Source organism: Phaethon lepturus, unplaced genomic scaffold (genome assembly GCF_000687285.1).
Source record: "Phaethon lepturus isolate BGI_N335 unplaced genomic scaffold, ASM68728v1 scaffold16174, whole genome shotgun sequence".
NCBI classification, from domain to species: domain Eukaryota; kingdom Metazoa; phylum Chordata; class Aves; order Phaethontiformes; family Phaethontidae; genus Phaethon; species Phaethon lepturus.
In genome coordinates, this window is record NW_010537172.1 from 72,233 (window position 1) to 93,913 (window position 21,681).

The 21,681-nt window shown below is 37.3% G+C and overlaps 1 protein-coding gene across 1 annotated transcript in view; it reads left to right on the forward strand.

Annotated features, from left to right (window-relative positions):
- The window catches only part of NAV3 (neuron navigator 3), a gene marked incomplete at its 3' end in the record, with an annotated part of 104,988 nt that overhangs the window by 68,085 nt on the left and 15,222 nt on the right, over nt 1–21,681 (forward strand). Inside the window, exons 13-18 of the mRNA XM_010286415.1 lie at nt 1,674–1,726; nt 6,388–6,411; nt 8,671–8,748; nt 17,874–17,957; nt 19,572–19,683; nt 20,986–21,107. Of these exons, the coding sequence (XP_010284717.1) occupies nt 1,674–1,726; nt 6,388–6,411; nt 8,671–8,748; nt 17,874–17,957; nt 19,572–19,683; nt 20,986–21,107 (473 nt within the window). The remainder of the gene's footprint in view (nt 1–1,673; nt 1,727–6,387; nt 6,412–8,670; nt 8,749–17,873; nt 17,958–19,571; nt 19,684–20,985; nt 21,108–21,681) is intronic.

The window sequence follows — 21,681 nt, forward strand, 5'->3', positions numbered from 1 at the left end:
ATATATTATATATATTATATAATGTTATATGTAAATAATAAATTGCCTTTATAACAAGCAAATAAAAAAGTCCTCCCCCAAACTCATAGTTATGAGTTAAAAGGAGAAAAAAAAGTCCTAGATGAAATAACGGACAACTAATACTTTTACTTTTCAGTTCATTCTTCTGTATTTCAGATGATGTGTCAGGCAGACATCTGGGTATGTAATACTAGCAGTAGGGTGCAGGACAGATCAAGCTGTGAGTTGTCAGCACAGAGAGGATGGCTGACTGCACAGAAGTGTATCACATAATTCAAGGACAGAGGTGACTACAGACCCTTTGCTGAGGAACAGGAGAATTATCAAAGGAAACACTGGAAGAATAATAGAGAAAACAAACAAATAATTTATGCATAGAAAAAGAGGTGTTAAATCTAGAATTTTAGTACTGAGTCACCCAGTGGCTTTGATGAAAGCTTTTTCATTGGTCATGTTTCAGATCCAGCTGGAGTGGATAACCGTGATCAACTTGAGTAAATAAAGTCAATGCAGCAATAATAAACAGTTTTCAGCATTTTACAGTCATTAGCAATTAACATGAAATGATGTTGCTGGAAGGCCAAAAGTATTTTATTTAAGATAGGAACTCTGAGGAAGATTATAGTAAAAGAAGTAAGGTAATGAGTAAAGCCACAGTGTACAAGAGCAGAATGAGAGCTTAGCTGAGAGATTTAAACCAGAGACTGAAAATTAGAGAAAGATTGAAAGCAACAGGATTTCAATGGTCAGCATACCACATCTTTGTAAATAAATGCCCAGTTTCAAAACCAGGTTTAAAGTCTGTTTGTCTAATCCAAGTATTCTTGTATTGTCAATTTGAAACACAGATGTCAATATTAACTTAAAATAATTTGCTTATCAAAACCTAACAGATAATAAGCATTAAAAAAATTTATTTTTGAAAGAAAAATTAAAAGAAGTAAAGAAATGAATGATGTTTAAAATTCTCTGTTGGTGTTCCCTTCCTCAATAGAGTAATCAGAAGGCGAAGGGGCAATTTTGTCTCAGTTTAGTCTTCAGTTGCCATTTTCAGAGAGGTCAGGTACTCCATATTTTGCTTTGAAGTCCTGCAGCTTCACCTGGTGCTCTGGAGGCTGACTCTACTGATGATTAGTGAAAATATGGCACTACATCTCACAGTAACCCCTTCACACAGACTACAAATGCTAGCACGCACAGGTCTGCATTGTGCTGAGGGGAGAAACCAACTGAGAAAAGTCTGGGAACTCTCCCCAGGGAATGTGAAGTGTTTTGCAAAGCATAGCCTCTTATTAAAATCAGTTTGCTCAGCTTTGGACAGGTGTATAAACAGCACAATTTCTGGTTTCTCTAAAGAATGAATTTATCAAGTCATTTGCTGTCAAAACAGCAAAAACGATGCTTTGTTTGCTGGTGATAATACTGAATCTCACTGACCCACTATCCTACCTCATACACAGAAAAGTTGGGGTTTTTTTATAGAGCAATCTTTTTAAGTGCAGGAAACTATCAATAGTTTTTCTATAGGGAAGCTCATAATTGCTCTTCATAGAAGATTGGTTCTCATTTTAAAAAGATGTTTAGTTATTGAGCTACATGGGGGAAGTTTTATGCTATCATCAATGTTTCATGTTATTTTCCTTTTTTTAAAGTACATGGGTCCTCATTATCACTTGTCTCCAGCACATCCTCTCTCTACTCTACGGTGAGTATTGACATTTTAGAAAAAAGTTCTGCCCACCTCTGTTCTTGTTCATTGTTCATGAAGCTTTCACTGCTTTGAGGTTCAGAAGGATGAAAACTGTACTGCAATAAAGCAAGAACATTTATTTTTTACTTTGGTATTACCGTCATGCTATTTTAGAATATATTATTTTCATCTTTCTAGGTGATTTGCTTAGAACTGCTTAAAATTACGTAGTGTATATTTCGAAAGCTAAAAAGAAGGTAATGGTCTAGGAGTCTCTCTTTTAGGGGGAGTCCTTATGCTATTGTAGTTGATAACTTTGAGTGATTTTGCTTATTTTCAGCTAGGTTTATAATTGCACATTGCAAAGTGTTTTTGTCCTGTCACTGAGACACACTTCCTGAAAAACACAAGGTTGTTTCAGGGTAAGAGAGATACAATTTGCACTTTAAATGTCTACTGATCTTTGTTGCAAATGACAGCATTAGATGTTATTTCCAAAGAGAAGGCTGTCTTTAAAAAATTATTAATCTTAGTTAATTAGATTAATTAGATTGATTAATAATTGTAGCTCAAACAGAAGTTCTGGTTTTGATTTTTTTCTCTATTTTATTGTTTTGATATCTTTTTTAAGATCTCCTGCATAATATGTTGCTTCAGTTGTTCTACTAACATATCCATATGGGAGGAGTTAAATATGTTTGGACATTCTTTTGCTGATACACAGCAGTTTCTTTGCAACCTATTCACAAACTACAATTACATGCTGTAGTAGCCCTTTTTCACAGGAGAACAACCCACTTATCTGCTTTCATACCGTGCATTCATGAATAGTCTGTCTCCTCTCCATGTTTTCAGGTGTTGAATAGTGCCAGCTGACATCCCAGGAATGGCATGGACTCTTCTACCCAGAGCCAACACCAGTTCTTGCCTGGGGCTACCAAACCCGTGCAGTCTGATGCATTCGTACCATTTGGTAGCCCTATCTCAATGTTAAACTCATGTTAGCTTGGAAAGTAGGTTTCATCCATGCACAACGCCTACCACAACGGTACCTCTCTTAGTTCTGTTTAAGCATAAAAGGTCTATACAAGGGCATGTCTAAAACATCAGGTCCACATGCGTTAGGTTGTCCAGGCCTTAAGCAGCAAGCTGCAAACAATTCCAGTCCAGACCAGTCCTGAATTATTTTGGGAGGTTAGAATGTACGTACAGACTGGCTGCACATGAGGTATGACTAACATTCAAAGCAAAGATTCTCACTCATGTTTTGGTAGTCAAATCCCTGTCTATGAGACACTATGATCCGTTTACATAGCGGGGAGTGTCCAAAATTATAATTCAAGCTTTGATGTTAAATTTTAGAAGAATATTATGAAAATGATAGATGGTAAAAATCAAGTTATAAAGTGATACAGGATGCTTTCAGCAGCTGATCAGTCAGTAAGTTTGAAATATCTCTGCTTTGATGTTGTGTGATATAGCAAGAGTTTACTAATACTTTCTATTTATATAACCTATCATTCAAAATTACAGAGTTATCTTGGAAATATTACCTAAACCCCATGATATTAAAGAACAGTACTTTCCCTGCAAAACAAACTTTAAACTGTTTACCTAAGTTCATACTTTAAGTGGAATATCTTCTGAAATGTCTGACTGTGAATTCACATTGCAGCTAAGCCTTGATTCTTAAGTTATGGATTATGTAGACAAGATAATGGAAGTTACAGAAAAATCTGTAACAGGCGAGAAAGGAATTAGTATAACAAAATTGCCAGGATTGACCTTTAGGGATGATTTTGATCAGAATTTCTTCTACTTGATCCCTCTCATTCTGTGAAAAAAGTTTAAACTTTTCAGCAATTAATCAGAAGATAATGCACAAGTATAGAAACATGAAAGGCTGGCAATCAGTGTCACATCAGCTGAAAGCAGAGAGCAACCTTTCTTGTGCTTTTTTGCCTTACTTAAGCATGCCAAAATCACTAAGCACGAATTCCAAAGCAGCTGCCTTTCTCTAAGTGTCTCAATCGAATGTATTTATCACATTTCTCAAGCATTGCCTTGAGCCTTGGTGCTAGTGGTTTTCTGCAGCTTAAGCACTGGAGAGATTCAGACAAAGTACTAAATAAAGATCAAGATCTTTATGTATTATTGCCAAAGGATAGCTGAAAATCATTAAGTTATACTCTGAAGATTGTTTCTTTGAGCATTAGAACATGATATTCAGAAGAGTCATTTCATGATTTGCTGTCACTGCAATGAATAAGTTCAATGAGACAGAAGTTCCGCGTTCACTAGTATTTTCTGTATGTATTGGCTTTCTTAATTTGCATTTGGGTTTTCAGGACTTACTTGAATAGAGTGAAAATCTAGCTGGAACAGAAATGCATGTAGAGAGACAAAGATTTGGTTTCACAGAAAAGTATGCCTTGTAAGGAGACTTAGTAGATTGTAGGATTGAAATATCGATTCAGTTTTGGCAGTGAATATATCTAGGTTTCCAAGAAGTTGAAAAAGATGTGTGGTAGTGTAAATTATGCTAGGTTGTCTCCTATTTTAATCTTCTCCTGCTCAGTAGGTGAGACACTGCAATTTGCACATATTTAGTTAATTGCATATTTCTCGCACTGCTTCTCAGCATTAGCTACACTTTGAATCCCTAGACTTCATTAACTGTGCTAAGCCAAGCTCAAAGGAGATGTGTAAGGACATGTCATTTATATGATAATATTTTAAGTCTTCAAAAAAAGAGAAAAATAATCTTTACAAGGATAGGATGCATGGATACAATGGAGAAGTAGAGGGAGAAAAAAATTATTTCCTTTTAGAGCCTTTTGACCCAATGGCCAAGTGCTGGGTTACAATGGTGTCAGCATGAACTCGTAAGTTAAAACTGCTCAGATGTACTTGGTTGTCAGATTTCATTTTTTAAGTTGATAGTATGTCCAGAATCCTGTTCCTTCTCTTTCATTTAATCTTTCCACTGCCCACAGAAGACTTGTGGGAGCCACTTCTCTGAACTCTGAGAGAGAGGTAACGCTTCCTTGTACAGTGAGAGTCATCTGGTAACAACATGTAGCACTGCCTTCATCAGCAGGGGCCAGTGGTCTAAAGATGAGGGACCATGTCCCCACCACCAAACCTGAATTTTTTTTTTTTTTTGCTTTTCTTGGCACATTAGAATTCATAAGGGGACATGGTGTTTCTTGATCCTTTTCTGACTTTTTATGCACTACACGTCTGAAGTAACAATAATGAGAATAGAATTTCATTTTTTTCTGTAGGCAGATCTCCTTTTTGTGAACATAGATCAGAAAGTTAGTATCAGTATGTGTGTCACATCAGTGCTGGCAAATAAAACAATCATTATACTAAATCATTCCCATGTAGTAATGCATCAGGTATTACAGTAGTTTCAGCCAAGAGCAGTTCTAAGTGTTGCACAAGGAAATATCGTAGCATCACAGTCTTTTTAGTGACTGTTAACAGATAAGCATGTAAGGAAAGAGGTATTTTCTAAACGTCTTCTCCCCCTACAACAGGTAAAGTAAGAAATCATTTCTATAATACATTATTAAAATTTTAACAGCACGAAAGTTGTGCTTGATATAGAACTAAAAAAGAAGCTATACTAATTTGTAATAACACAGACACTGCCTGATGTCAGGGAATCTTCTGAGGAACTCTTACCTTGGGTTTTCTTAACCTTTCTTGTATTATTTATAGCTAATTCTTCCACCCACATTCTCCTTTTACTGCTTATTTCTCTTCCAGACAATGTTAGACTGCTTCTCTGAATTTGGGCTACCACAGATCATGGGGTGGAATCATTTCCAGTCCATAAACTGGTTCTTATTTTATGTTACAAAAGGGTTCCTCTCTCACGGCACACCATTCTTTCCATTAGAATCCCACTGAAGCAAGATATCTCCATCCACCAAATGCCTCCTAAATTAGACTTCTATCATGCTTACAAATTTAATGACTAATGATTTAGCTTCTTATCTTGTTGAAAAAAACTGTTGAGTAAGTAGCATCATTTTATGACACGATACATAAGAATATGGAAAACACCTAAAATTATTAAATAATATTAGCAAGTTTAAGCTGAAACTTTAACATGCCTTTATAGCCCTTAATATTTTCGTCAGTAGTCTGTACAAAAGAAATTACTGTAAAGTGCAAGTAACCGTCTTCCCCCATCTTCCCCCAATATATGTTTTACTCTTATTCTGTCAACTTCTCTTAGCAGGGATTAGTCTATTAGGAATATTTCTTGGAAAACAGTAAAACAAATATAGTTCCCAGAGCCATAATAATCATTACAGTGTAAAAGTTTGCAGGTAACAGACTAAGGTCCATGCAGTGACAGCATCGCAAATTTTCTTTTGCATCTTAAAATGTAGCTGTAGCTTCTGTAGTTCTGTTCCTGTTCTCCCTTTATCCACTGTTTCGTGTTGTCAGTATGCTGGCAAACTCTTTGGGGTTTCAGCTGGAGCCTTGCCAAGTAAGTTGAAAAGAATTCCATTTATTGTTTTAACTGCATACCTTCCTTAAATGTAATGGATCCGTGAAGCTATTCATTTCACTTCAGTGTAGCTGGCTTTTATTTTCTATTACCGCAATTATGTTGCACACAGTTCCTAAGCCATTTCTTCTTTGTTTTCTTCCAGGCAGAAGAAAAGGCACATTCAGAGGTAAGAACTTTTCTTCATTTTTATATTTAAGTATTGCATTATATTATTATACACCCTGTGTCTTTGCACCAGTGTTTAAGAAGTATTGGTAAAAAGCTGATGCGGCTTCTAGTGCACTAGAAGGTGTTTTCTTAGCGTTGTGCTGAAGAATGCCTCCTGGCTGAGGTTCTGAAAAGGTGAAAAGAATCGATGAGACTCGGGCTACTGAGTGGGGAGTTGTGATACCATCTGATTTCAGACTTAATACCACTCCGTACTGGATCTAAGGGACTGTGCAACTGAAGGTAATGTGCTGCCTTTCAGGAGAAAAATGCTTCAAATGTTCACTTTGAACTTCTCTCCCTTACATTTTGCATTATATTAAATTTCTGAAACTGACCACTCTGATGGATTGCAGAGCAGTGCAGATTGATTTCAGATACAAATCAAATCTGACGTGGAAAACAGCTTCCTTCTCCTCCCAGTGTATAAGAACGGGTGACAAGCCCAGGTCAGCAGCTGGATGGAATTACAGCCTTTCTCAAAATGAAGTCTGGTTGTATTAAAAGGGCACCAAGGAGTAACAGCAATAAAATGCAGCACCAAGGGGTGCATTTCCACTTCACAGCATCACATGCCTTCTGACTCCTGTGTTTATGCTGTTCCTATTTTTACTGTTCTAATCAGAGAAAAAGTCAACTAAAAGATATTTTTAGGGAGCTGAACAAATAAACATATTCTTCCTTACTTGCTGCGGTATATTTCAATATAATTTCTACCTGAATTTTCTAAGCTCCTTTCACTGAAAGTTAAAGCAAAACACCTAAAGAAGCATGTCATAGCTCAGTACTGTAAATGACAATTCCTCATGTCATATTCTTTTATATAGGGCTGCGTATAGAGGTGAAACAACATTTATTTTCTGCATATTTCTATTTTATGTGTTCTGTGATGCTCTTTCAGGAGATGTTGAACAGAACTTTATGAGAACTGCATTTGTATAGTTGCAGGAATATGATGAAAGTGTAGATTTTAGCAGGAAGGTCAAATAATTGCTATTGAAAACCAAAGAGAAAACTTGGAAAAAGAAAAGAGCAATCCAGGATGGAGAACAGCTCATAATCTGTCTCCTTTGCTCTGAGCTAGTGTAAATGACCTAGCTATTTTTGTATCATAGATGTACAGGAACTTGTTCATTCCTAAAGCTCGTGCAGTATTCCCTGTTGGTTTTCATGGGATTCATAAAATTAAAGTACTGCGATAATCTGTCTTAGTGAATGTTATGTGCTCCCTTTCCTAGACTAGTTACAGACATTTTGCTTCTCTAGTCTGGAATAATTTCTTTTATGTCTGAATATGAAAGGGATTTCAAAGTGAAACTCTCTGGTATGCTTAAGTTCAGTGCAATGCCTGGAGTCCCTGTAAGATCTCAAATAGGGTTAAATGAGCTTAAAATGATGCGCAAGCTTCATGCTAGATATCTATCCTCGCTGAAATGTAAACAGATATTTTTCTTAAGGATTCTGTTTCTCATTAAAGGATACGGAAGCCTTGAATTAAATTTATTTTCATGTCAACAAGCACATTTAAAGCTAAATTTATTTTTTTAAGTTGGCAAGCAAGTTTTTGAATAGTAGATAAGGTTTAAAGAGGCTGTATATTTGAATCGCAGGAACTGTAAGAAGTAGAGTCTTAGAGAAAAAAAAAAAATTACTGTACCTCTTCTGACTTTAGACATCCATGAAGCAAAAATCTGTGTCTGAGGTAGTCATTGAAGCCTTCTTCATGCCAGGCAGTGAGGAGTACTTTTGGCACTTCATCTGAGTCTTATATAGACATTTGGCATATGTTGGTTGCATTACGTCTAGTCAAGCAAAGTGAACCTCACCCAAATTCTTTCATATTTCATAATCTCAGGCCTCATACAGGTCTCTTAAAACTGATTGCACTAAGAATGTGTTTGGAACTTAACGGGATTTGGTAAAAAAACATGACATTTACATGTGCAAACAGAGGATTGTACATGTGAAGTAATTAAGCTTTTGCCCATATGTGCTCCCCTGACTGGGATTCTAGCTCATACTGGTTAAGCACAAGAAAACACTTGGAGCAGCACTAAGTGACAACTTCTGTTAATTTGTATTTCTGAGTAGTTTTGAGATTAAAACGTGAAACTAAGACATTGTAAACCTATTAGTGATCCGTTATGAAAACAAAACAAAAAAACCACGGCAAAAGGAAATTGCTGAAATACTGACAGCAATATTTTTTTTCTTCTAGCAAATTCAGAAACTACGGCGAGAGCTGGTTGCATCACAAGAGAAAGTTGCTACCCTTACCTCTCAACTTTCAGCAAATGTAAGTATTTGTGCTTGTGATCATAAAGAGTATCAGAGAATACTTTATCAGACTGGCTTATAACTCTTACTCAACTCAAGTACAAACATGTGATCTGGGGCACTTTTACTACTTACTTGTTGTGGTGTTTTTCAATTAATTATTTCATTAAGTGTTGGTATTGTCTCAGCTTCAAGCAGAAGGAATCTTGTAATAGACACAGTGGAAAGGAAAAGGAGAGTTTCCACCCTTTGCATGTGACAACAGTCCTATCCAGTTCAGTTTCACTCTTTCCTCAGAATCAATCACAAAAAGCCCAAAAGTAAAGAGATACAACCAAAGAAAGGGCATGAGCTACAGATTCTGCTAGAATTCCTTATAGTTTCTTTTCAAAAAGGTAAGCCCTGTAAAATACAGGTAGATATGGAGGGAAGAACAGTATACAACTGTATATAGAATTCATATGCTTCAATAACTGTGCTGATACATAACTAATGGAAACCAAGTTATTTCATGGAGCGCCCTGGTATTCCTTCCAGTTGTCATATACTGGTACTGTGAGTTACTGAACGTGTTCTCAGAAAAGAATGCCAGATAGGGAATGTGAGCTACAATCCTGTCTGGTTACTATGGCTTCAGATGAGGTTACTGCATAGTTATTGAACAATCTGTTGTATAGTGATTTTTAAATGCAATTCAGGGTATAACTATAGTTACCATTCCCAAGGAAAGTGGAGATGCAGTTGCAAGAGAGTATCATTTTGCATTTCAAGAAAGCAGTTCCCGGATGTCTCAGGCAACCTCTAGAGTTTCTTCGAAATGCAGATGTGCTGAGTGTTTAGATCTATAAATACTGCCGTTATTTTCAAGAAAATGTTTCGGTCAGTGAAGTAGTACTGCGTTCATGTTGTGAGAAAATAATCTCTAGGTGTGTGAAAGCTGCTTGTTCTCCTAGGACTGCCACACGTGAAAATGTGGAAGGGCTGCTCTTGGAGCTTTCTGCTCTGTTCAGGTGGCTGCAGAACACCTGTGGGTATTCGTACCTCTGTAGCGGTATGGGTTGCCACTCCGTCCTGGGTTCTGAGGAGGAGCTAGTGAAGCAGACAATATTGGAGTCCTGCAATGTTTGTAAATTCAAAAGCTAGATTCTGAGTTGGGTTATTCATTTGGGAATTTATAGCCAGCATGCGTATCCTTAGTACGGAGTTCCATCTCATGTATTTTAGACACTGATCTTCATCTTTGCCAGATTGGGCAATTCTTCACGCACCCATCTTGAGAGCAACAAGCTAAAACCAACACCAAGAGGTCAGAAGAACCAGGCCAGCATGCCTTGGGTAGTCCTGTTCACTAACAAGTCCATTGTTCTCTGCAGGGCCCTTTCCACCAAAAATGCAAGGCTGCAGCAGGCAGACCTTGCAGTGGGGAGCACAGGGAGGTGGGCTGCGGCGGGGCTTGCGACACAGCACAATCACAGACACCCCCACACCCACTCTGAGCACCCGTTAATGCCCACGCAGCAGCAGCTGGTGTTACCCAGAAGAGTTAGCTTGATTCCTGCAAGCGTCTGATCTAGTGAAACACGTCCCTGCCCACAGCCAGGGGGATGGACAAGATGATCTTTAAAGGTCCTTCCCAACCCAACCCAACCCATTCCGTGACTCTGAGCAGTGGTGCCACATCAGGAAGACTGAATTGTTTGCCTGTGGTGGGCCTGCACTCAGGTGCCTGTACTGGTGTGGGAGCCTCTCTGGTGGGATAACTTGGGCTCTGGGTACCACACCTCACTGTGAGCAGAAAAGCAGTTTGTCCTTCTCTCCTTCCACTGGTTCTGAACAGAAAGCACCAGCATGTTCCTTCTGGCCGACGTGCTGAAAGATGACCGACATGTCTCGTCAGTCTCCATCCTCTTCCAGTTCCCCCAGCGATGCTGCAGCCTAAATACAGTAACAGGTGCACCTGCGTGAGGGTGGCGGGGCCTCGTCCCCGGCCGCTGAGGCAAAGAGGCCACCGTTGGGTTCGTCTGGGCCGATCGCATCCCATTTCTCCCCAGCGTCAGTTAGAAGTCGTTGCCCATACCTCTGGTCAGCACTCCTTTGTGTGCAGTAAACACCATGCAGACTGGTGTCTAACAACATCACCCATCCCAGACAAGTTTTCAAAGTCAGCTCCAAGTTAAAATTAGATTTGGTCCATATTTCAAAGAAACTGAGTCAAGCTAAAAATGGATAGTTACATTTTGGCTTGGTTTTCACTCCAGCTAATTCTGCTGCGTGAGTGAGAAGTAAGTTCGGTTTGGTCTGTTTAGCTCACGTTATGTTGGTTGGGGACCTGGTCCCATACGCTGCCTCTGGACTTCTGAACACCCAGTAAGAATGCCCATAGCTTTTCTGCTGATCTCACTGGGGGAGGGAGGTAACATTTTCAACAGGACAGTTAAAGAATGTATACGAGTGCATCTGGTTTTGCCTATCCCGGAGTACCACATTTGTAAACCTGTGTGTGCTTGCATGCATATACATATATATGTGTATGCACACTGTATGTTCTAAAAGGGTTAATTTAATCAGGCTCTTTTGACTCTGTCACCCACCTTCTAATCCATCTCCATGGAGATGGTCTTTAAACTCTAAACCTATAAGCAACCCTAAAGCTGATATTTTTAGCGCTTTTTTTTTTTAATGGTACCAGAGAAACCTTTCCTTTTTCCAAATCCCCAACATGTGGAAATTCCCTCAAAATTAAACTTGTCAAGAGCATGAAACTTAGAGGCTTCAAATTCTCCAGGCATGAGCAAGAGGTTTAGATACTTTCTCGGTGAAAATAATCTTAAAAGAAAAGTAGATATTACTAGATAACATAAGTAAATATTTTTGGGATACTGTCATTACATATATAATTTACAAAAACAAAAATTGAAAAGTATTTCACAATAAGCCTGATTCTAAGTTTTTCCTCTGCTATTGCTGGTACAGGATATGTAAAGCATTAAAAAAAACCACTTCCACTAAGTCCAAAGGATCAAAAGAGACCACTTAAATATGTGTTAGTACTAATTCTGTCAGTCCTTTGAGCACTTTATGTAAATAAATTCTACAAAATATCACTGAAACATCAGGAATAAAATCCAGCTTGAAAGCAGAGTGTATATACAATCTTTTAATTGTGATATGGCCTCTAAACTTTAATCTAATTACAGAACTGATATTTAAATGCCAGTGATTATATATTTTTTGTAAAAATTATGAGAGTAACTAAGAAATACTTGATTTAATTTGACAAACTTATGAAGAACCCAGATGGACTTCTAATTTTCATGAAATTGTACTGTCTTAGCAATGCTTTATTTTCATATATTCATTTATGGCTTATCTCCTGATCTGAGAGACATACTTTACTAGCCCCTGACATTTAAAGGAGAAATAGTCTCAATCACAAAAGCTGGAATTTATGCTCAGAGAAGAAATCAAAAACATGTTTTACTCTCTGTGCTGGTTTTTACTGAGATGGAGTTAATTTTCTTCATAGTAGCTAGTATGGGGCTGTGTTTTGGATTTGTGCTGAAAAGTGTTGGTAATACAGGGATGTTTTCGTTATTGCTGAGCAGGGCTTACACTGCTTACACTTACACAGGTCAAGGTCTTTTCTGCTTCTCACACCACCCCACCAGTGAGCAGGCTGGGGGGACACAAGCAGCTGGGAGGGGACACAGCTGGGACAGCTGACCCCAACCAACCAAAGGGATATTCCATACCATATGACGTCCTGCTCAGCATATAAAGTTGGGGGAAGAAGGAAAGGGGGGTCATTCTGGGTGATAACATTTGTCTTCCCAAGTAACTGTTACACGTAATGGAGCCCTGCTTTTCTGGAGATGGCCCAACACCCACCGGCCCATGGGAAGTAGTGAATGAATTCCTTGTTTTGCTTTGCTTGTGTGCATGGGTTTTGCTTTATCCATTAAACTGTCTTTATCTCAACCCATGAGTTTTCTCACTTTTACCCTTCCGATTCTCCCCCCCGTCCCACCATAGAGGGAGTAAACGAGCGGCTGCGTGGGGCTTAGTTGCCAGCTGGGGTTAAACCATGGCACTCTCTAAAGGATAATAATTTTGAGTCACGTTCGCACTTGAACGAACAATAAGTCTCCTGCAGAAAAAAGTTTGGTCACTCTGTACTACTTTTCTGTAGACACATCTGTCTCTGGCAGGCGGAGAACTGTATGACCAGAGTAATTTCTGTTGTGCCTTTGCTGTCCAGATCACTCAGCCATTCCTGATGCTTTTGCTATAAATGCAATCATCTTTAGTCACAAGCTCCCCCAAATTTCCATACTTTCAGGGTCTGAAAATGGGCAGCACTTTTTTCCTCGCTGTAGTCTGGAAAAGAAAATTATTAATAGCCAGAAATCTTGCTCCCTCACAGTTTATCTCAGGCTTGAATTTGTTTTTACCATCTCCCTGTGTAGAACTGAGCAAAAGTATTACATGCGAGTGAGAGAGTGAGCTTCTTATTCATCTCCTTTCAACAATATTTGTGTCTTTTCTTTGCTTCACCACAAAAGACTGTTGGTGACAGTAGTACATGTGTCATTAAAAGACTGTGAGGCTGAAATTTGTCCTCTTTCATCAAGTCTTTGTTTTAGATATTATTTTATATCAAAATCTGTCAATTGGAACTTACAGCATTTCTCAGGCATTTTGGAAATCTCTGCTAAGACTTTTCTTACTTGGTTTCATTTATTATTCAGGTTTTGTTGGCTGGACTCAAGTACTATGCTTGATTTGAGCAGTTTATTTCATTTGATTAACCCCGAAGTGTTTTGCCTGCATATGATTAAATTCAAGCAGGGACCAGCTGTTGTTTGGATGCTTAATTTACAGTTTTTTTCTGAGATTCTGGCTTTTCCCCTAGTGCCTGTTTTGATGTTGCTGAAGGGCAAATCTCAACACTAATTAAGAAAGGGCCTGTTTTCAGTGCAGAAAGTGTCCAACCAGCAGACTTCCTACATGACTGACAAGGGCTCGAATTCCAGCGAGCAGCCTGAACCCAGCCTGTTCGGAGGGACTTTGATCAGTGCTTTGTACTGTATAAAGCTGAAGGGTGCATGCTTGCAAACTGTAGTAGACCCAGGATGCCAGTAGAAAGCGGAGGGGCTTCGTTGGCTAATACGCTTGTTTGGCCAGCTCTGAACCACTATCCTACAGCCAAAGAACAAGTTAATAGCAGGCGGCGAACAGAAAAGGTCACCAGATGTACGGTTGCCTCTTGCAATCAGCCCGATCCCTCCTGGCCTCTCACACCTCCTTTCATTCAGCCGTGTCAGGTGGGAGGAAATTTATTTCTTTACCTTTGTTTTATAGACCTGAACACTGCAGGTCAAATGGCAAAGCGTGTCAGCCGATAGTCTTTGGATATACCAATGTCTTGTTCCGGATGGGCTGTGAACCTAAGAGCTGAGGTGTTTGGGGTCGGGCGGGCTGGGGTAGCTTACGAAGAAGGAAATGTTTAAAAGCAAATCCGTCATCTTAGCACTGGAGTCATTCCCTGAGCATAGATCTCTTTAACTATTTCCTAGGGGAATTTCAGATGCTAATGTAGTAGAAGTCAAAATTAATCCATATGTGATGTATCTACAGATTAAGAGCTGTACATCACCTATGTATCTTATATGCATATCTTGTTAAAGATGGATATACTTTGCTGTAGGCATACTTCCAGTAATGCCCAGTTACTTAACTCTGACTCCAGTACATCTACCTCCGAGTACAAATTCTGCATTCAATTATGAAGATATATTTTTACTTTAGAATAGGTGTTATTTAAAGCACATGCACTATTCAGGCTATTTTGTATGGTATTCAAATGATGTATGCCATGAATGAAACTACAGAATCTAACACCGGTATTTCTAAGGTGTGAGGGATTGGCTGTAACTTTGAAAAAAAATCTAAATATTTTTAAGAATGAAAGAATGGATCCTTTTGGATAAAGCAAATAATCCCCAGGAACTAAGTATTACCAATTCAATCAAAATCAATTACCAAATTTAAAAGTGGAAAAGAAGTATCTAATTAGAATTTTTGATTTCTAATGACCATTTTTAAAGTCACAGTTTCTTCTTTCTATTTGTTTCATTGTTTTACTTTCTGAATTATTTTGCATTTAACTATTTAAATGCAAAATCTGCTCTTAAATTGGAATATATACATACCTATGTAAACAATGTAAATATACAGATAATTAGCCCTTTTTTGCCTTTTTTTATGGTTTTGTTACATGGTATTTCTTTTGGGACAAATCTGCATAAAATTTCAACAAGTAGGAGTTCCCTAGACTGCTGAATAAATAAACATTTGCTACCATGGGGAAAGGCAGCACAGTTTATTACTCTGAATGTAAAATTAACACTTTGTATTTCAGAGAAGAATATTCTATTGTAATAAACATTTAAAATATTGAAAAATGCAAATGATTTTTTTTCTTGCATCATTTTCAGTGGTGGGCCTTCGACTTAGGTTTCTTTATTGTTAGCAAAGCACAACTTGATAGTGTTTCTCTCAAATGAGTTAGGAAAGATCCATCATCTTGATCCAATTAACATTTATGACACAAAAATTTTAGCGTGCTACTCCAAGAAGGTAATATACTCTATCACAGGCTGAACTTTAGTAAGAATCTGTAGCTGTGACATTGTTGTCTTTAAAGATTCTCAGACAGTGACTTAGTAGTTTCAGTGACCTTTGATGACGTTTTTAATTCTGCTTTTTAGTTCTTAATTTTTCTTACGAGTTCCTTATTTTTTCCTATGAGTTCCTTGTGGTTTGTTCATGTACAATATAAGCGGAAGTTGTAGCTATGGAGTAGGGAAATACTTTACACAAATATGCATAGTTAGGTACCAAAGAACTGTGGTTATCACAGTCTAATTGTGAGAAACGGACAAAAGCAATGAATAATTAAGCAAATTATTCCTCTTTTCAAGCCCTCAGACCCCATTGTTATTCTCATGGTAAATCAGAACCGAGGGCTGTCAGCCAAGCCATAGATTTTTTTATGAGGCAGGGAGCAGAGAGCTCCATTAGTTTCCTGTTAAACACATGTAATGAAGAGACATTTGGCTATAATTTTCTGGTAGTGCATCTACTTTGTCTCTGATTGTGTTCTGGGTCAGTGATCTGATCATCATCTTTGGAAATAAAACACTAGTCTGGAGATTTTTAATATGTAACTAATTATTGAAGTGAACAGTAAATTTAAAAACTAGTTACTTCTATCTTCTCAGAGGAATAGAGTAGTTTCTAAACTTGGTTTCAGACCTGCATTTGACACATATTCCAAGTTCATTTTATTTAAAATTATAACGTCAAGAATAAAGCCTAAGTTATAAATTTTAAAATAAGAATATACACAATTAGTAATTAATCTTTAAGAAGTTGCATATGTATCTAGTTTATCAAAAGTTAGTCCCTGGGGTATGTATCCCTTACCAAAAGAATTATCCCTAAGGCATCCCTGCAGATGCAGAAAGCAGGTGGATTGACCACTATCTCCATAAGTAACTAAATAAATTATTTGCTAATAATATAATTTACAGGGAGTAAACTTGTAATACGTTTAAAGAGTTTACAAGATACTGAAATGATTATAGCAATCCAAAATGATTTACAAAACACAAAAGCTACTTCTCACTGTAACAGCTATGAAGTGGAGACACAGCAGTGGGTCACTACTATATGTATGATCATCTTTTTTTTTTATTTGGGAAATAATATGCGGAACAAGGTAGCAAGAATTCCTCATTTCCTTCTCCTAAATTGCATAACAGAATCCTCTTTGGACTATGTCTTTTTCTGATTATACCTAAGATTCAGTACAACTACTGACATTTGAACAATTTCAACTATGCTCGTACAAGCATGTAAATCTGTAACTGAAAAATTTGCCAAGCACTGCGTGTGCCTGTATTGTTATAATAAAAAATAAATTTCCTCAGTGTGGACGGTCAGTTAATCCATTTGTGCATATAAATATGTGGTTTGTGAGTTATATTTCCAAGTGTATTGTAGTGCCTATGTTTGAAAACTTTGCCTATTACCACTTTTGAGAAGGTAACAAGAAAATAAGTATTTCCTTATGCTTTTACTATTTGGTGTTGTGAGAGGTGTGAATGGAACTTTATGGAATTTCATAAAATTTAAATTCTTACTTTCCCTTGGCTGTACAAGCAGGCTTAGCTTGCTGGTTTCTCTATGACCACTTCCTCTTTGCCTACAAAACATGATGGCAGTTAGAACCAATGAAGAGTTGATGTATTGTTTGTATAAATTTTGCTTGCATAGAGTATAGGCTGAATGTTGTTAGAAATAAAATGAAGCTTTAATTTTTAAAATCTTTTTATCAGTTTCAACTTTATTGCTTTTCTTATTGAAAAGTAGAACTTCCAATTTTCAAGATTGTTTTTATGTATACATTTGCACACATATATAAATATATTTATATTTTATATAGGTTTGTATTAATTTTATATGCACAACACACACATATATAATCAATATAAGATGAATAGACTAAATAATGACCTTTTATAAAACTGACTGTGATATTTTTTGTTTAATTCTCAGGATTCCCCTGGACTGTTTTATTTCTGAGGTTAAAACTTACCTTTTAAGATAAAGTACTTGAATTCCCTTGTTGGAAGTGTTTAGTAATTGAAAATAATTGTTACTGGACTTCTGTTTGGGAACAGACTTCTTTTGGTCAATATATCAGTAAATGCAAAGCAGGGCATCAAATCCATAATTCATTTCCAGGCAGAGATACCTGAGTTGATATCCTTGGGGGCTAAAGAAGCCTGAGGAACACTGGCCTCACTTGGCTGCTTCACCTATCCAGGTTAGATCAGTCTGACTTTAAAACTAGTAGAAAAGAGCTGGAGAAGATGAGCTTGGAGGGGAAAAATGTTTTAAAAAAACCAGCCAGGTCTGGGAGAAAGCCCAGAGTGGGAATGCTGGGTTTCATAGAGTCCAGGTATTGTTTGTCCAGCCAAAATGTATCAAACATTCTGTATAGTCTTGAAAGTTGTAAAGGTGTAAAGCATTCAAGACCCATGTCATGAGGAATGTTGTCTTCTGTTTCTTTCACAGGCTCATCTAGTAGCAGCTTTTGAAAAAAGCTTGGGAAATATGACTGGCCGATTGCAAAGTCTAACAATGACAGCTGAACAAAAGGTACATTTACCAAAGCAGATGATTTAATGTGGAAAACACTCAGCAGATTATATTAGAGTTTTGTTTAAAAAACACAGAAAAGGAACAGAGACAGCTGTGACAATAAGACAGACAGATCTTTCTTTAATGGCCGTTGTGATCAAATCTTCATAAAGCTTCAGGAGAATTAAACCGTGCAGCATTAGGTTTACCCACACAGTATCATAGCATAGCTTGAAGATAAAATCTTTTGTTTCCAGATTTTAATTAAAACATATGTGACTCTAGGCTTAATCCGTACTGAAAGATCCTGTAACAAAGACTGATCATAACATGCTGGAGCGCTTTATTCCAGCCTGCCAGCACTGTCAGAATAATAGAATTAAGGGAAGAACTTTAGGTAGAGAAAAATTGCTCCATTTAGTGTTAATGCAGGTTGGGTATCCTGTTCATGGGGAAACAATTTTGGTTTTCACTGTGCTGTTTTGACTATTGAGAAAAAAAAATCTAAACTTGATAGGTAGTAAATTTAATGTGAGCCTTTGTAACAGACTCAGGATTAAGAGGCTGCTTAGCACCTTCCAGGGTTGAACTTCTGCAGTTTTCTGCCCTTATTCATTTTGAACAGTATCCTATAAATGCACAGGCCTCGTTGAGCCAAACTGTGAAAGAAACTGTCTATCACTGAGCTATTAGTCACCACTGGAGTCAGTGTAGCTGTCTAGAAAAATAACATTTCACAGTCTGGTTGAGCACCAATGAATGAAATATGGTAAGGCTTATTGTGAACTGGATAGAAAATATTTGTATTGCTTGCTTTTTTTCATGTTAAGCAAAAAAACACAATGGAATTTTCTTAAAACCAAAACTTTTAACTATTTTACCAAGTATAATTTCCCTCAGAAGGTTTTCTTTCAAGAAGAGGTTAAATAGTGACATTGAAACAGATCATCTCCAAGCTTCTTTCCCAAAAGATCTGGAACATGTTCTTTTCCTTCTCTACTTTTCTCTGTTGTTAAATTCCTTTAACCCTCATTATATAAATATAGGCTAGCAGGTTAAGTTTAATGCAGCAGTAATAAAAGCTATTTTTTAATTAAAGTTGACTGTGCATTCTAATACAGAACTTCCTACACTCAAGTGGAGTAATTTTACTTCAACTTGCAGGACAGTTGCTGTTAAACAGGGTTTTTTTAATTGAATTATTATTTAGCAAGTTAAATCTTTTGAAAAATACACAAATTCAGGCTGAGATTCATCCATTAAACAGTAGCCTCACATAATAAAGGATGTAATTCAAATGGTTTTATTGCCTTTTACAGTAAAATTTTTGGGTTTCTCTTAACTTTATAATGAATATTTAATTGAGACCCTTTTTAGATTAGTCTAATAAAAATGTTTGTTCTCTTCAAAAATAGCATGATCATTTTATATAGAATAAATCCAAAAGAATACATTAGTTGAGTTTAACACCTTTGGAGAGAAAATATGCACTCTACTTCGCTGTTGCCCTTGTGTTCACCCATGAAGTCCCATGAACTTCAGTTTGACCACTCTTATCTTGGTTTTTTTTTTAGCTTAGACAAATATTGTTCTTGTGCCATATATTTTGACCTCTCTTTGCTATTCCCACAGGAATCTGAGCTTATAGAGCTAAGGGAAACCATTGAAATGCTGAAAGCCCAGAATTCTGCTGCACAAGCTGCTATTCAAGGAGCCTTGAATGGTCCTGATCATACCCACAAAGGTATGTTTTTGTCACTATTAAAATAAATGCAGAGTTTCTCCCCAGAAAAAAAGCTAAGTCACTACTTTTCTGTTGTTTTGGGGACTCTATTGCAAGGGCAAGCACATTCTGCAGTGCGTGGTAGTCATACTTGTGGTATTTCCAGAGCTGGAAACCTTGCACAAGCTTCCTGTTTGCCAGAGCTCCTGGAGCTTTGTCTTCTCAGAACTGGGTGGCCAGGAATTGATTGCTGAGTGTCAAGAGTTAAACTTGTCACTGCAGTTGTGTATTGAAGTACACCCAAGACACTAGGGAAGTCTTATGGGAACACATGGTTATAGCTTGGAAATCCAACGTAAGCTGTAGCTCTGGAAATTGGTGTACTCCTTGTTAACAGATGGACTGACAAGAGTTCAGCTCCTTCACGAGGTCCTAAATCAGTGCAAGAAAGCAGGCATTTTAAATTCCAGATTCTGAATTAATTTGTCATTGCAGTTAGGGAGATGTCGCATGTTAAATATGTACTTCAAAAGTGCCTGTTGATAAGCAACAGCAAAGGAATTACTTGAAGAAAAAAAATAATAGCAGCATTCATTTTTGAGAGTGTCATTGATCTTTCTTTAAAGAGGTCATTATTTAGATGTCTGCCTTAAGGTAATTTCATTGCATGACTTGAGTATAGCAAAACTAACTTCTAGGAAGTAAAAAATTATCTTAAAAGTAATTTCCCTTGGTATTAGTGGGTATGTTCTGCAAGAATGTTTTCCAATGATTAAGATACAGTTATCGGAGACTTTTAAGAAAATGAAACTCAAAAGCCTCACCAACCATTTCTAATATTCTCCACTTCTTGGTTTTTTTATTTAATTAATTTTTAATGGACTCCTGCCTGCTTATTTCCATCATGGTATATTAGAAGGTAGCATCTGAAAGCAGACTAGGCCTTCTACAAGTCAAGTAGTTCCTATACTCATCAGAAAAAGTATAGTACATGTGATAGTAACGTCAGATAATCCATCTGTAACAGACACTGCTTAGCTATGAGGTTACACCTGCACAGATTGCTGTGCAGGGTCATTGCCTTCATGCCAATAAGACCCCAGTTTGGAGAAGCTCCTAAATTTTAGCTTAATTGTATGCATCCCCATTGACTCCCATGTGGTTTCTCACAGGCTGCAATAGCTTGAATCCAAGCCACTGCAAGCATCAATGCCATTTAGGCTCATTTAGGCTCCCTTTGAGGGGGGAGATGCTACATAAATACAAGAATGATTATTATATTGAAACAGACAGATGGATTTCACAGTAATTTCTTTTCTTTAGATTTACGTATAAGGAGGCAACATTCTTCAGAAAGTGTTTCCAGCATCAATAGCGCGACAAGCCATTCAAGCATTGGGAGTGGTAATGATGCTGACTCCAAGAAAAAGAAAAAGAAAAACTGGGTAAGTGCTCAGGAGGTTTAAACCTACCTTTTAGATACTATGTTGTTTCCTAGTGCCTAAGCAGTATAATGGTCCATTTCATCTACAATATTCTGATGGGGCCAGGCAGATATGAAGCAATTCATGTGTATCCGTACTGTGACACTACCAGCAAACTAAAAATTGGTGAATATCAGTGGGGAATTATTTGCATAAGTCAGGATAATTAAAAAAAAAAAAAACCAAAACTTAAAATAGCTGTTGTGACCAAAACCATCTCTGGCCCGCATTGAAACCCTGTTTGATTATTCTTCAGTTGGAGTTTGATTCAAAAGCTTGACTCAGATGTGTTACCCAGCTAAGAAGGGAGCTAAAATCTGTTAAGTATCCTCATGTAAAAGTATTACAGTGTTTAAAAAATGAAGATGCTTCTCAACTGGAACACACAAATACCACATAGTGCTAAGGGTTTAATCAAATACTTTCAGTAAATAATTGGAAAATGTTTTTTTTGTTTTAAAAATATTACCTGCATAAAAATTTGTTTTAAAATACTGATCAGCCTTCATTCCCCTGATTTGTAATTCCACACTCT